The sequence below is a fragment of the Stigmatopora argus genome, chromosome 11 (assembly GCF_051989625.1).
Source record: "Stigmatopora argus isolate UIUO_Sarg chromosome 11, RoL_Sarg_1.0, whole genome shotgun sequence".
Lineage (NCBI taxonomy): Eukaryota > Metazoa > Chordata > Actinopteri > Syngnathiformes > Syngnathidae > Stigmatopora > Stigmatopora argus.
In genome coordinates, this window is record NC_135397.1 from 14,030,023 (window position 1) to 14,044,812 (window position 14,790).

At 41.2% G+C, this 14,790-nt stretch overlaps 1 protein-coding gene across 8 annotated transcripts in view; it reads right to left on the reverse strand.

Annotated features, from left to right (window-relative positions):
- Positions 1-1,464: 1,464 nt before the first annotated feature.
- Positions 1,465-14,790, reverse strand: part of ccdc88ab (coiled-coil domain containing 88Ab) — a 73,088-nt gene continuing 59,762 nt past the window's right edge. Inside the window, exons 29-38 of one of the 8 annotated variants that reach the window (XM_077613150.1) lie at positions 14,228-14,430; positions 14,101-14,148; positions 11,393-11,470; positions 8,404-8,643; positions 8,273-8,326; positions 7,800-7,889; positions 6,601-6,872; positions 4,377-4,803; positions 2,672-2,731; positions 1,465-2,147 (exon numbers count right to left, since the gene is read on the reverse strand). In XM_077613150.1, the coding sequence (XP_077469276.1) occupies positions 2,688-2,731; positions 4,377-4,803; positions 6,601-6,872; positions 7,800-7,889; positions 8,273-8,326; positions 8,404-8,643; positions 11,393-11,470; positions 14,101-14,148; positions 14,228-14,430 (1,456 nt within the window). In that variant the 3' untranslated portion in view covers positions 1,465-2,147; positions 2,672-2,687. Of the gene's footprint in view, positions 4,804-6,600; positions 6,873-7,799; positions 7,890-7,935; positions 8,037-8,272; positions 8,327-8,403; positions 8,644-11,392; positions 11,471-14,100; positions 14,149-14,227; positions 14,431-14,790 lie in introns of those variants that run through there. The other 7 variants (XR_013303852.1, XM_077613149.1, XM_077613144.1 and 4 more) reach the window with 7 other exon arrangements.

A 14,790-nucleotide genomic window follows, 5' to 3' on the forward strand; every position in this document is an offset into this window, starting at 1 on the left:
CTTCTTACCCCCTGGCTGCAATAGTATTTGAGTTACAATTTATGTTAAAGACTCGTTATTGTTGTATGGAAAGACGCCAACAAATACTGCTCTTGTGGGGTTCCCATTTGATTGTATAAGGTGTTAGTATAAGTGACGAGTCACTAGTAATCTTCCACTGGAATAAGCCAGCTGGCCAGAGCAATGGGGATGCTGCAGTTGCTATGACAACAGATGTGCTACATTAATGACTTCCACCCAATTGAACGCTCCAGCTCATCTACATCCAAAAGACACACTGGGCATGAAAATACTTAACACATATATTTGATCGATTTTTTCTAATCTACATAATTTATAAACAAAAATGATGTTTCTGGGTCAGTGTGATTATAAAACCGTTTAAAAATGTTTGAAAGTGTAGAAAGCATTTACGTATTAATAGTCTCATGTTTACAAAACAGTGTCCACTAATCTATTTCAGTATGAGGATTAAAAAACAAAAACTATATACTCAAGAGTAGGAGGAAGGAATTAGAAAATATATTAAATAAAATAAAATAAAAACCTTGGCTCTAATAATCAAACTTTAAACCCGATCAAATAGGAGAATGGCAATTCTTTTACAATATTCATAAGTAATGTGGAACAAAATACAAATGGAAAAAGTATAAAACTAAAAAAGCTTATTATGGGCTCCTCACCCGTTGGAGGGGCAAATGAGGGCAGGTGCGAAGACAGCTCAATGGCAGTAAAACATGATCACAGAATAACAGCCATCCAAGTTGAAACGGTTTGGACGTCTATAACTGTCAATGGTGGTGAATGAATTAAGGGCTACAAGCAACAAAGCTCATTTCTATTTTACAAATATTTTAAAACAAAGAGAAAATGTTCAGGGGCCACTAAAAAGTCAAGAATATCCCCATCAATATAGCTTCATTTATTACATTGACAGAAGAAAGAATATTGAAATTAAAGTTTTGTATACATTGATAGCAGTATGTTGTGGGTTTTGACCCTTGGTCAAATGGAGAACCGATGTTAATGTTATTAGCTCCATCTAGTGTTCAAACAGTGAAGTGTGTCAATATCTAGGCTGAAGTTTAGCTTCATGTGCGGGACATAGTCAATGGTATTTTTCTAATTTGCTGCAAGGAGATAAAAACCTGGCAGCGGTTGAAACATGGGCCGTAATTTAGACACCACTGGACTAGCTTTCTTCACACTCACCTCCATGCACACCTTTGGCTCTGGTACAACTACTCTTGAGTTGGACCCACTTACCCTCTGGAGTTGCCCACGATGAGAGGCAACAAGATGTGAGAAATTTTACTATACAATGTAAAATGGGGTTCACCCCAGTGGAAATGTTTGCGGTTGAGATTTTATTGGATTTTCTTTTACATTAACGCACCATATGAAAAGAGAATAGTCACATTAACAAAACTGCAACAATTACACAAAAACAGTCACACAAATGTCTCTTAATTGATGAACTTTAATTACATCAAACAGGTTTATTTAAAAGTGGAAAAGCAGGGTAAACTCATCGCCATAGCAACAATAATGCACCTGGTTCACGGACAGTGTTTGTAATGTATCCTGTAAGTACTTATATGTGCTTCTAAGGTCATCCAGAGTGCAATAAACACACATTATGGAATTAATGCAGTGATAGTTAAGACGGTACATTATTGTAGAAGCATCCTTCATACAGGGTGGAAATCAAAAGTCTACACACCTCTGTTCGAATACTCTCAAAATCTGATTGGTCGGCTGGTGGCTTCACCGTGCAAGCTTTGGAAAAGTCCACATGCAGAATGGTAGCAACCAATGTGTGCGTGTGTGCTGTCATCTTGTATTCAAGTTCAAAAGGGATCCAAAATGAATCATCCAGGTTACGTGGATTTTCTTTCTGGGGGTGGGGGGCTGCAATTTGGCACTTGAATTGTCATCTATACAAAGAGTAGTGCACATCACAGCTGAAGGGAGAGGAAATAAAAGGGAACAGGGGAAAAAGAGGAACGTCTTTGTCCCTTTCCTTGATTCAAGGAAGAAAAGCAAAACACATTTTTAGCGACAAGATTGGAATCAAACAAAATGATGGGATTTTACAATCTTTTTCCTTGCCGTCTGTCTACCAGGCTTCACACCTCCAAGACCACCTAGCAAGTTCCCGGCAAGCCAAGAAGAGTGGAAAGATGAAGAAAGCAGATTAGAAACAACACAAGAGTAAATGGAGAATACCAACACCATAACATAGCTTCCAAAACTCGTTAGCTGCCCTTGACGGAAACAGACATCAAATCCATCTTGAACCGGGAGAGCGTGGCTCATCCGCTGTCGGACCATCCAAGTTCAAAACCGATTGGACGTCTATCGCCGTCAACTGCAGTCATAGGTAATCTGGCAGAATGGGAAAGCTTTATAAAAGTGGGTGTTACTCAACAAACAGGAAGTGGAGAAGGCCCAAAGCAGATGTGGTTGATGAGAACAGCGGGACAAAAAGCAGGAAGTGGAAGCTAGCCGGGAACAGCATGCGTCGTCATGGCAACAAAATGCTGGGTAGGGCGAGTCATTTAAATTAAAAGGTCTGCATGTGTGATTGCATTTGCAGGGAAGATGGATGACACGGGTTATATCATGTTCGGGGTTCCTATGGCAACAAGCCTCACCCCTGCTCACTCACCACACGTGGGTGGGGTTTAGCACTCGCCACTTCGGCTTTTTGACTTTCTGCCCTCCACATCTGTGGAATAAAGCAACGTCATTACAAACACACGCAGATAAGAACTACTGGATGAGTACAAAGGTAATAAATAAGCATGAGGAAAAAGACTGTGTTATGTTCCATTCCAAATTAAACGTACAAAGACATCATCTCACTACTCACTTGCATTATTAACCCTCCTGTTACACAAAAGTAAATTCATAATACACAATTAAATTTGGAAGCAACACGGCTAATTTGGCCAACTTAAAGATGTCAATACCTAGTATTGTTTTGATTTAAAAGCTTATAAACATGCTGCAAAAAATGCATTTAACTGAGGGCACAAATAGCTTTAATTTACCAATTTCTCAATAATACAATATTGATTCTCTGGACATATAGATATTAAAAAGTATTCCACGATTCAATTCAAGGACCATCAATCAATTTATTACAAAACAAAGCAATTTTGACGTTTAACAATTCTGTTGCTGGAACATTAAAAAAAATTAAATGAAAATTAATCAGAACAAAATATCTAAAAGATCATTGATAAGGCGACGTTAGTGAGTGGCAGCCATCTTGTGTCGGGGGAAGGTCTATTGAAAGTCTATTGTAGTGCACATAAAACAAGTAATTTTCTCCGCTAAAATACAAAATTGTGACAGATGATGATACAGAAACACGAACCTTCACTGTCCCCCAAAATTATGTGGTGCACTCAATAACTTAGAACGTTACTGTTTTGATCAGCCCTGAAAAATTTAAGAAAATATTAAATACGTGTAAGGGTAAAAGAAAAAAAAGTACATTCTATTGAACAAAAAATATTCCAAAAATATGTTTATGTAAACGTAACAGGAGGGCTAATTATCAGGTCTTCATAATAAGATTTTTGTTTTCCAGCATTTCAACAGTCTGACCAGAGAAATCATATACACAAAGGAACATAAAGGAAAACTTAGTGTATAAAAATAATGATCCCAGAGGTTAAAATGAAAGATGAAGACACAGAGCACGCGGGAAGTTTCAGTAAAGTACCTTGACTTAGGATTTTCCCCATCAATTTCCATTAATGGCAGTCAATGTGAAGAAAAATAGCTTAATGAAAATAACATATGTTTGTGAGTTGTGGAACTCATAAGTCAAGGTTGCCAACATTCATTTGGTTTTTTAAATTCCTTTTTTGGTGATTTACAAAGTGGATGGTGAGAAATGTGAATAAAACAAGCAAAACCTCCGGAACAAAAAGGGGAAAAAAATAAAGAAACCAGCACCATGGGACCACCAGTAAAAAAGGAAAGGACCCCCACCTACACAGATGTCGGCGGGCTAGAACCTCCCCCTCGTCACACACACCCGTACTCGAACCACAATTGATTGTCCTCGGCATCCAAACGCTCGGACCCGTCCGGGCCGTCCGATTGGCTCGACGGGTACGAGGCCACGGGAGGACCGCTGATATTGCTGACCAGGGTGGGGTTGAGGGAGAGGAAGGGGAGGCTTTTGCCCGCCGCCGACTCACTAAAGATGGAGTCCATGAAGACAGACTCGGCAGTGAAGGACGGACCAAGGAAGGACTCGAGAGCAGGGAGCTCAGCTTCATCCGAGCTCGGGCACGGTAAGCTGAGGGACTTTGGCAAGGGTGGGGTACCCGGGGGTCCCGTTCGGGTGTACTCACTGGGAGCGGGCTGGCATTGGACCCCGTCGACGGACACAGGCGGCCGGTTGTCCTTTGAGAGCATGTCGTGGATGCTGGTGCGCCGCGAGCTGCCCTCGGCCGTGGAGATGACGCTGCTGGCACGCGGCAAGGTGGACGCGGACCCTGAAGCTCGGTCCAGGCGTTCGGACACCGACACCGCCCGCGACTGGGCGGAGAGACCCGGCCGAGCCGACCCCTTCACACGCGTGCTCTCGGCCTTGCGCAGGCTGGGCCGACCCGCTTGCCCTGAAGAACGAGGCGGGCGCTCGGTGGCGACGGGCGCCGCTTTGCCGCTGGACGACCGCAGGATGCCACGTGCCCGGGTGGCGGGGCGTTCCTTCTGTGCACGCTCAGAGGAAGCCAGGAGGCGAGGTGAGTCCACGGTGAGATTTTCCTGACTGCCCGACTACATGAGACACACAGGAAAGAATCAGTGCAGTAGTTTTCATACATACATGCACTAGTTTAAATAATTGATTTTAGGGCTGCCAGACAACCCAAGGAAGATTGGGCAACCCAGGGAAGATGGCGTCGCACACGGGTGCAGTGGCTCTTTGCTCTCCAGTTTGGTGTTTTGTTTTCTCAATCTTATCGTTATGTACTAACATCTGCGAGGCAAACTTTTTCTACAGTCGCCAGGATTTAATTACTCACAGGAGGAGATGCGATATATCCATAACAACAGATTACCAACGAACCTACAATATCCCCGAGGACATCTTGAGACCACCGGGATCTCCGTGGATAGTCAGCCCACTCAGAGTACGACGAAGATGATTTAGAGCCCTTGGCAGTAAGGTGCAGGCCCTTCTAGCTACCTAGAGAGCTAACGATTGTCATTGTAATTAATGGCTGTTTACATCCCACCGGATGCTAATGCTAGCACAGCACTTAGCCTCCTGCTAGCGACTGTAAATAAACAGCAGCTTGACCACCCCGATGGAGTCTTTATTGTCACTGGTGAATTCAACAAAGCATGTTTAAAGACTGTTCTGCCTAAGTTTATCCAGTACGTGAAGTGTCACACCAGAACATGCTTATAGAGCCACACCTCTCCCTCACCTTGTTGGATCCGACCATCTCTGCCTGTCCCTCATCCCCTCATACACCCCATTCCGGAGGCTAACAAGGGCACAAATAAAGATAATAAAAACATGCATCCTCCTGCATCCTCACCCTCTTGCCACTGGAACAACGAAATTTCCCGAATACGGGATGAATAAAGTTATCCAATCCAATCCAATCCAATGGCCCGAGGACACCCTTTCTCAGCTGCAGGACTGTTTTTCCTGCACCATTTGGGAACTTTTTGAACACCACAACCTCCACCACAAAGATCTTCAAATTTTCCCTGCAACAATCCATCAACCCATCCCTCCTGAAATCTGCCACCATTACCCCTGTCCCTAAAAAGCCAACCATTGACAGCCTGAATGATTATAGGCCTGTTGCACTTACGCCTGTGATCATGAAGTGCTTTGAAAAGTTGGTCGCCCGCCATATCAGGGATACAATCCCTCCCTCAGTTGACTCTCACCACTTTGCCTATAGAGCAAATAGGTCCACTGAGGATGCCATTGCCGTAGCTCTACACACAGCACTGAGCCACCTGGAGCACCATGGGAACTACGTGAGGATGCTTTTCATTGACTATAGCTCAGCCATCAACACTATAATACCGGACATTCTGGCTAACAAACTCTCCCACCTTGGACTATTCTCTTCTATCTGCTACTGGATTAAGAACTTCTCCCCGGGCTTGCGTGGGTTTTCGTTGGAAAATTGGGTTTCTTCCTATAACCCCAAAACATGCATAGTGGGCTTGTTAATCGCTTTAAATTGCAACCCAGGTAGGATAGTTAGCATGAACGGTTGTCTGTCTCCTTGTGACCTGCGATTAGCCGGCCACCAATTTAGGGTGCTTGCGCCTGGTGCCCATAGTTGACTAGAATTGACTCTAGTGCCCCCCTAGACCTTTGTGGGGAAAAGCGGTTCAGAAAACGAATGAGTGAACTGCCATTGACAGCGATACAACTGGAAGGTCATCAACAAGCAGTTCTCATGAGTGGGCCTCCATTATTAAAAAAATAATTCATATCTACAGCCGAAGAATGAAAAGAGCCACAATCATCAATGTCACTGGAAGAGTTAAGTGAATTCCTCCATTAGATACCTCCACTGTATACTAGTTTCGAAGAGCTACCTCAGCGGGGTCGATTCCTTCGTCCAGGAACTGCTGCAACGAAAGCACCTCGCTGCCCGGGGATGCCGTCTTCTTGATGCACCCGGGAAGGGGGGCGGTGGCTGACGGTTCCAGAGTAGCCCGGGCGGGCCCAGGGCTCCGGTGGGATGAGCGCGAAGACGGCTGCTGGACAGGACTGCTGCCGCTGCTGGACCAGGCTTCTTGCTCCAAACTCAAGCTGAATTCGCCGCTGCTCTCACTTTGAGGGCGACTGGCGATGCCGTTCAACGTGCCTGACGAGGACAGAGCACAGATTTGGACTTTGTTGTTGACCATAAAGACCTTGCATTTATGCATTTGATGTTAGTATATAACATGTCACATCCTCATTTAAATGATTCCTAAGTGACATCATTTTGTTACAGTTCTAGAATATGAAATTGAATCAATCTAAATTAGGAGATTGACATCATACAGCATAATGACTTTTTTTCCAAAATATTTATTGCCCAATTTTATTAATCATACCATTGTTACCACAAATTGTGATCTTAACAGAAACAATGACCTCAATACAGATTATTCTATTCTTATCACAGATAACGTCCTTTATTACACAATTATTTACATGTTAGAGGGTTACAATTTAAACATCATCATGGATCATGACTTTTTTCATTCATTCATTCTTTTCGGAGAAAATCCCACGCAGGCCCGAGGAGAACATGTAAACTTCACACAGATGGACCGACCTGGATTTGTACCCAGTATCCCAGGGCTGTGAGGCCGACGCGCTAACCACTCAAGCCGCCGGGCCGCCCTCATGAGGTTCTTATAATACAATATAATACCTGTATTTTCTAGTGTGTGTCCTATAAACTTCTATGTAGTAATCATCAAAAGGATTAATAGATAAACAGATGTTAAAGTGTCAAGTTTCCGTAAACATTTTAAATTCTGCTGTTTGGCTTAGTTAAAATTAAAAAAATTAAAAGTTCTTATAAAATGGTTGCATCATTACAGATGGACACGTCTTTTAATCGATGAGGAGATAAAGAGGAAGATTTGAAGGGTTGCTAGATCACTAAAAGTGTTGCATCATTACAGATGGAGAAATTTTTTATCGATGAAGTGATTAAGATGAAGATTTGAGGCGTTGCTAGATCACGAAACAGACATTCAAGGAGAACGAGGAAAAGTCACAGGAGTTGGGGGCGTACCTTTGCCCTCCAGAGGAGAGGTGAGTTGGGAGTTATTGTTACTAATACTACTTGTGGTCCTGTTGCTATGGAGACTGGAGGGTCTGGAAGCTGGGGGTTGTGAGAGAACAAAAAGGGAAGAAGGCAAACATGTAGTGACACACGCAGGAAGTCACAAAGGGTGGACAGTGCACAGTTCAACCCCCGCTGGTGCGGCAGATGGCGCATGCCAGGTGGATGACGGGCAGGAAATCGAGGCTGCCAATGTGGTACAGAGAGTGATCGGAACAACCAACAAAGGAAGAAAGATTATTGCCGTGCAATCCATTTGAATTGGGAGGTCGAAATGGATTGGACCTCTATCGCTAAGTGCAATAACGTCAATCAGCTTTGCGCATGACCAAAATGGCTGATTGCTGCTCCCGAGATTAATCAAAGAGGAAGCGGGGAGCCTAAAGATTATCGGGTTTTGACCTGATTCTATGTGATCCTACCTTGACACTTGGGGTCGTCTGAAGAGCCGGCGACATCCTCACAAGAAGCGTTGTCTGCCAAGCGAAAACATGTCATAAAAAAATAAACATAATAAACTTCAACCTGCGTGTTTTAAGGAGGCGGGGGTTACCTTTGACACGGATCCTCTGCGTGGCCCTTCCGTGTGCGGTGGAGGGCAACGTGAGGGCAGCACAGTCGATGGCGTTGGTGGAGAAAGCCAGCTCTTTCATGCGCCTGCCGCCACCTCCTCCACGCCGCCCGCCACTTAAGTCGCCTGCCTCGCCACCCACGTCTAGGTTCTCCGTGCTGCCTGTCCAGTCTGCGCTCGGACCGCCGGCCACCGTCATGGTTTGTAGAAGGTCGTTCATGGCTGCGCGTGAATGCAAAAGGATTAATTTCTGGAAACTTTTGTATTCCGTTTGCATTCAAATTATAATTATGGTATGCACCCGAATGGAAACTGCACCGAGCGATGGCACATGCATGCATTCACTTTATAATAAGGGATCAGTTTCAGAGCAAAAAAAGTAGTAAGCAGCACTCCCAGGACACAACATTTAAAAATGGTTGTTTTATGAGGTCCAATACAAGAAATTGATCAAATGCTCTGGTTTTAATTTCGCTCACATTAACAGAATGGTTTAAGCCATTTGTAACACTGAATTTTAGTCGTAAAAATGTTAACTCAAAGTGTATAGTTTATAAATAGCAGCTTCTATACATGGTTCACTTTTAATGTTTGTATTTTTTATTTACAATATATCTGTGTGTCAAATTATATCACTTATAAATGTAGTTATTTACTTTTGTTAATGAATAGATAATTTGCCACTTCCAGCTGTTTACACAAAATTTTGCAATTAAATTTTCTCGTAAATGCGCAAAACTTTAATCAAGCAAATATTTACAAGTCATCTTAAAATACCTAAATGACAGTAGAGCTGAAACAATTAAATGATCACTATTTTAATAGTCATTTAGACATTGTTGGCTGATTTGTCCAAATCTTCTTTTAGACCCGAATAAAATAATGAATTATTTTATCTTTACATTTACAATATCATTTTTTCAATTTTTAAACAAATTGAAATTTATATTTTCTTTTTTGTTGAATTATTTTAGCCTCTTAATCGTAAATCTCAGTATTCTTAATTTTGAATTTTTAAATGTAATTTTTAAGAAAAACAAAAACATTAAATAGTATTTTTATTGTACACATTTTTCTTATTAGCTTGATAAAGTACATATTAATTATTTCTAATCCCAGTTTTCTCAACACAGTTTCAGGTTTTGATGCATATTCTATTACTTATTATATCATATTATACTTATTTATTTATTTATTTATTAACTTATTACCTATTTATTTATGTCTAAAATGTATTTTCCTGTCTGTATTCTCACCCTCTTGCTACTGTGACAGTGAAATTTCCCAAATACGTCATGAATAAAGTTATCTAATCTAATCTAATATTTCCATCTAATAAAAAGAGTATAAGATAAAGAAGTTAAACTTGGACCAATGAGTCTATCTATTTAGAATTGACAATTATTTGTTAATTTCATTAACAAATAAAATCAAATCCTTGTGACATTCATATTAATTGGTAAATATTCTAATTTAGACATATTTCATACACACTTTCAATCTAACTTGATAATTACACCATTGGTTTCTATTGTTAGTGCTGTCCATCATTGTCAGTGCAGCTGAGTAAATTATCCAAATCATGTCATATCTTGGATCTCATCGGTTTGCACGTATACCAAGCATTGTGTGAAGCGCATGTCAAGTGCAAAAAAGACAGCACTTTTCTCTTGGCGCTGTCTTTATTGCCCTTGAAGCGTGAAGGCAAGCAGAAAGCTGCAGTGAACGTAACATGCTGCACCAATCGGGCAAGTCAATATATGCAAAGGAAATAAACACTCCTAAATTCTAAGTCAAAAGCTCCATCTCGGGTGGCAGAAAATCCCACACGCACATACTTAACACACAAGTGTTGATGCCCTCATTTACATTCTCTCACACAAAACAGATGCACAAGCAAACAGAAAAGCTGGCCTCTCATTGGCTAGGAGGGAGCTGCATATCCATGATGCTATTCGTGTGCCTTTGACCCTTGTTCTGTTTTGTTGAGTTTTTCCGAGGGTGCTTATTGCAACTTTATTATTATTAATAGGGTATTATTTGGGGCTCTTGGAACGGAGTAGGGCATCTACATATAAAATTCAACTCTACTTACAAAAATGCAAGTTACAAAACCCCTTTTGGAACAAATTAATTTCTTAACTAGAGGTATCACTATCTTAAACGCTTTAAAATTCTCATCTTTAATATTGAAAACCAAAAGAAACCTAAACATTCAGATTTCTATAATCTTTGATGCAAGCAAGTTGGTTATTTTTGTAATTATTCCCCCAAAGAATACACACACACACACACACACACTATTTTGAAAATTTTCCTTTTGTAAAACAATATTTACTTTAGATTTAAACAAGTATTGGTTTCAGGGCAACATTATAGCTAAAATGTTGAGCCCAAAGCAATGACATTACATGATTTTTAGTATATGAGCCCGCCCACTTGTCCACAAATCCAAAATATATAAAATAAAATTGGAAAAAAAATGGGATTAATTGATGATCAAAATCCCTATAAATATCCTACAGCCCACACATCCATGGTCACAAACACAAAGGCATTTGTACTCATTCATAGAGATGCATGCACACACACATTATTAAAGTACATATCGACATAGCACAATTAGTCACACAGACAAACACGTAGTCGCACACGCCCACAACACACAATTGCATTAAACATTCGGCAACTTTCATTCCAAACGAAACAGAAAGCAGCATAGTGAGTCACAATGTCTAGCATAGCATGAAAAGTTCTTCAAACAGAAAAACGTCTACGGGGGTTAGTCTCAACTACGCCATCTGTGCTAAGTGAAGCACTACACGATTGACTACAGTTGAAGAGGACATGTCACTGATGTTAGCGGATGAGAGCGTGCGTTCACACCAACACGAAAGAAGCATAACATCAGTGAGCGGTCCCGGCTGGCGGCGGGAGAAAGAAGGAGGACGGCTAAGCGCGGCGGTCTTACACATGGAGCGTCGGTAGATGGCCTTCGCCTTGTCTTTGTCCTTGGATCTGTTCCTCATGAAAGGCAATCGTTTTAAAGCTGCCACAGCACGGACACACAGGGTGGCAGTTGGGGTTAGGCGAAAAAGAGGAGAGGGGTACTTTGTTAACAGGACAAAATGCGGGGATTCGGGCCAGCCGAGGCCCTGCACACTCAGCTGGATAGCTCAGCCGTCAGAAAAACTGCTGAGAGTCATTTTTACATACTCAAATCTCACAGTTTTACTAAAATATTTAGATACAGTACAGCTACAATACAGTGTTCAATTACTACATACCCTAAACAACATGACGTCTGCCAAGGATGATTGCTTGTTTACATTTGTTTATAGTTCATACAATTGTTGCCGAAGTTGTATGATTTGATTTGGTGATTCTTAATGATCCCATTTACTTTGATTTGCATTGTACTTTGTGCTTTTGCTTTGATGTTCTGTCTAATCACCCTCTGCTACTGTCACAATGAAATTTCCCGAATACGGGATGAATAAAGTTATCCAATCCAATCCAAAAACAAGACCCTTTTAAGTAGGTTTAACAATGGAGAATGAATTTGGCAGTTTTATCCATATGAACAACCCCCCCTTTTTTACAATAACCTATTTAATACATTCTTCAATGAACAATGTATCACGTTAATTTTGTAATTGTTATTTTTTATATTCGGAATCAGGTGGTTGTAAGCTACTTTGCTTGACTTATATATTTGAAATTTCCCACTGCCACAGTTTTTCTTTTCTTCTATTATCTTAATGGATTAAAAAATATATATAAAATAGATTGTTAAGAGTCCATAAGTCATGAAATTGTTAAATAAAAATATTTTTTAACAGTTTTCCTCAGCAAAGTTTTCCACGATGACGCATGTACGTTGAAAAATGAATAAATTGTCATCTGAAAATATTAAAATAAGGTTTTGTTTTATTTATTTTTTAATTGGTGCACTTTTAGCGACAGGCCCATAATGGTGGTGGTGTTTTAGTTCCCATATTATTGTCAACAACTCTTGGTTGGAACACACTTCATTTGTGTTTGATCAAAGCGTTTAAATCATTTGCAATTGGACATCTCGACGTCAATGGCAGCCAATGGAAGTAAATACATTAATACCTTGACATACGAGTGCCCCGACATACGAGGAATTTGAGAGAAGAGTAAAATTCCGAGCAAATATATGACGTGAGATACGAGACAGACAGGTGGCCGAGACGGGAGAGGCTGCTTATGATTTCAGCCGCCACGTACAAATATTTCTACGAGCACTGGGCGGAGCGTTGGATTTTTTCCGTGTTTGCGGTGGAATACATTAACCTCTTTGTCTTAGCTATTGCACAAGAAGGTTTAAATTTAGTGTAACATAAGATTATAACCTTTTTAAGTGTGTGTGTGTAGAGCAGAGGTCTCCAAACCGGTCCTGGAGGGCCGTTGTGGGTGCAGGTTTTTGTTCCAACCGATCCAACACAAACAGTTTAACCATTGAGGTTTCTGCTGAAAAAAGAAGCACCTGACTGCAATCCACTGATTGCACTTCTAGGATACCAGATTGGTGGAAAGGTTTCCTCTTACCGGTTGGAACGAAAACCTGTAACCACTGCGGCCCTTTCTGGAATAGTTTGGGGACCACTGGTGTAGAGGAATCTAAGTTCATTTAGGTTACATTTAAAGTTTGTTATGTTACGAGCGCATCCGTCAAGTCTCTCTCTCTCTCCTATCCGAGAACTCCGCGTTGTATTGAATAATGTCTCATTTTATTATTAAACATCATAACCACTAGTTATTTGTTACTTTCCATTGTAATATCCTGTATTCGGGTGTTTTTTTTCAGAGGGTGGGAACAAATTAATTTGTATTTAGTTGATTTCTATGGGAAACGTTGATTTGAGATACGAGTAAATCGACATACGAGCTCAGTTCCGGAACGCATTAGGCTCGTATCTCAAGGTATGACTATATCTTATTTCAAACATTTATTTATAATAATTATACTTGCCTATTCCATTATGAGCAATGTCAAATGTTCAACGTAAAATACACGCATAATCTTTAAGTTTGAGTTGGATTTCCAAGATAACGGATCAAAAAAACCCTTGGCAGAGGTCTCAGGTGCTAAACAATATTCTTGCTCGTGCGTGTACTTATGAACATCCATGACCACTTCAGACCTATGAAAGTGACTCATGCAGAATTCACACCTTGCACATTTTAACTAATTAAAATGTGCCGTTACTGACAATCTCCCACTATCGCAAGATGGCCACACCTGTGAGCACTTCCACCGACAACAACCACATGGTACAACATGCCAATGATTACACAAGCACTTGCTAATTCTAGCTTATTTCTCCTCGAACGTCATGAAATCAGACGCATCGCCACAACCACATTCACAAATGGCAATGGCAATGCATTAGAATATGAAAATAGTAGCGAGTGAAGACACATTTTTTTAAACGTTTAAAAAACAGGGAGCCGATGTGGTAATGGTTTGATTCTTCTTTACAGGTGAACTGCACGCAAGAGTTGACACACAGTTAAATTCAAATGTGAGCAAATTGGTTGGAGTCAAACAATCGGTGCAGCTCAGCCGTAAAGCAAGCGACACACACACAACGGCACTCACAAAAACATGCCCCGACAGAGGGTCGTGAAGGCTTGTGAACCCCGGCATACCATTGGTGGAGACCTGCCCTTGGGCAAGGCAACGTTGGCCTCTCCTTCCTTACGCATAGATGGATATCAAATCCCCCAGTTAGACAATGTGTTTGGATCATGTGTGCATGCGTATATGTTAACTCACTGCTGCTCCTCTTTTGCGTGAGTGCATCGTCAAGGGAGTTGGAACCGGATCCCACCGAGGAGCTGTCCTGGCTGTCAGCAGGGAAGGACAGGAAGCCATCGCCAGACTCTGAGCGCGACGGCGTCAATGTGAGCGAGCGCATCCGCTCCCGACTTTTGGGCTTGATCAGCTTCTTCATCTTCAATGTGATCCAGTTGCCCCGTCTGATAAGGTCAAATGGAAACAAAGAAAAAAATGGCTGTTTATCAGTTCCTGCAATAACTGGGTGTCCAAACTATTCCACAAAGGGCCACACTGGGTGCAGATCTTTGTTCTAATTGATCCTGCATGGACACTTTAACCAATGGTTTCCTTCTGAAACAAACAGCACCTGATTTCAATCAAATGATTACACTTTTAAGACACTGTTACATCAGAGTTGTGAAAATGTAATACGTTTTTCATTCCAATTTTCATTCCGCTTGGAATAAAAAATCTACACTGATTTGGAGACCCATGCGCTATTGGATTCATTTTATTTTTAATAGAATCAATTACAGTCATACCTCTACTTACGAATACCT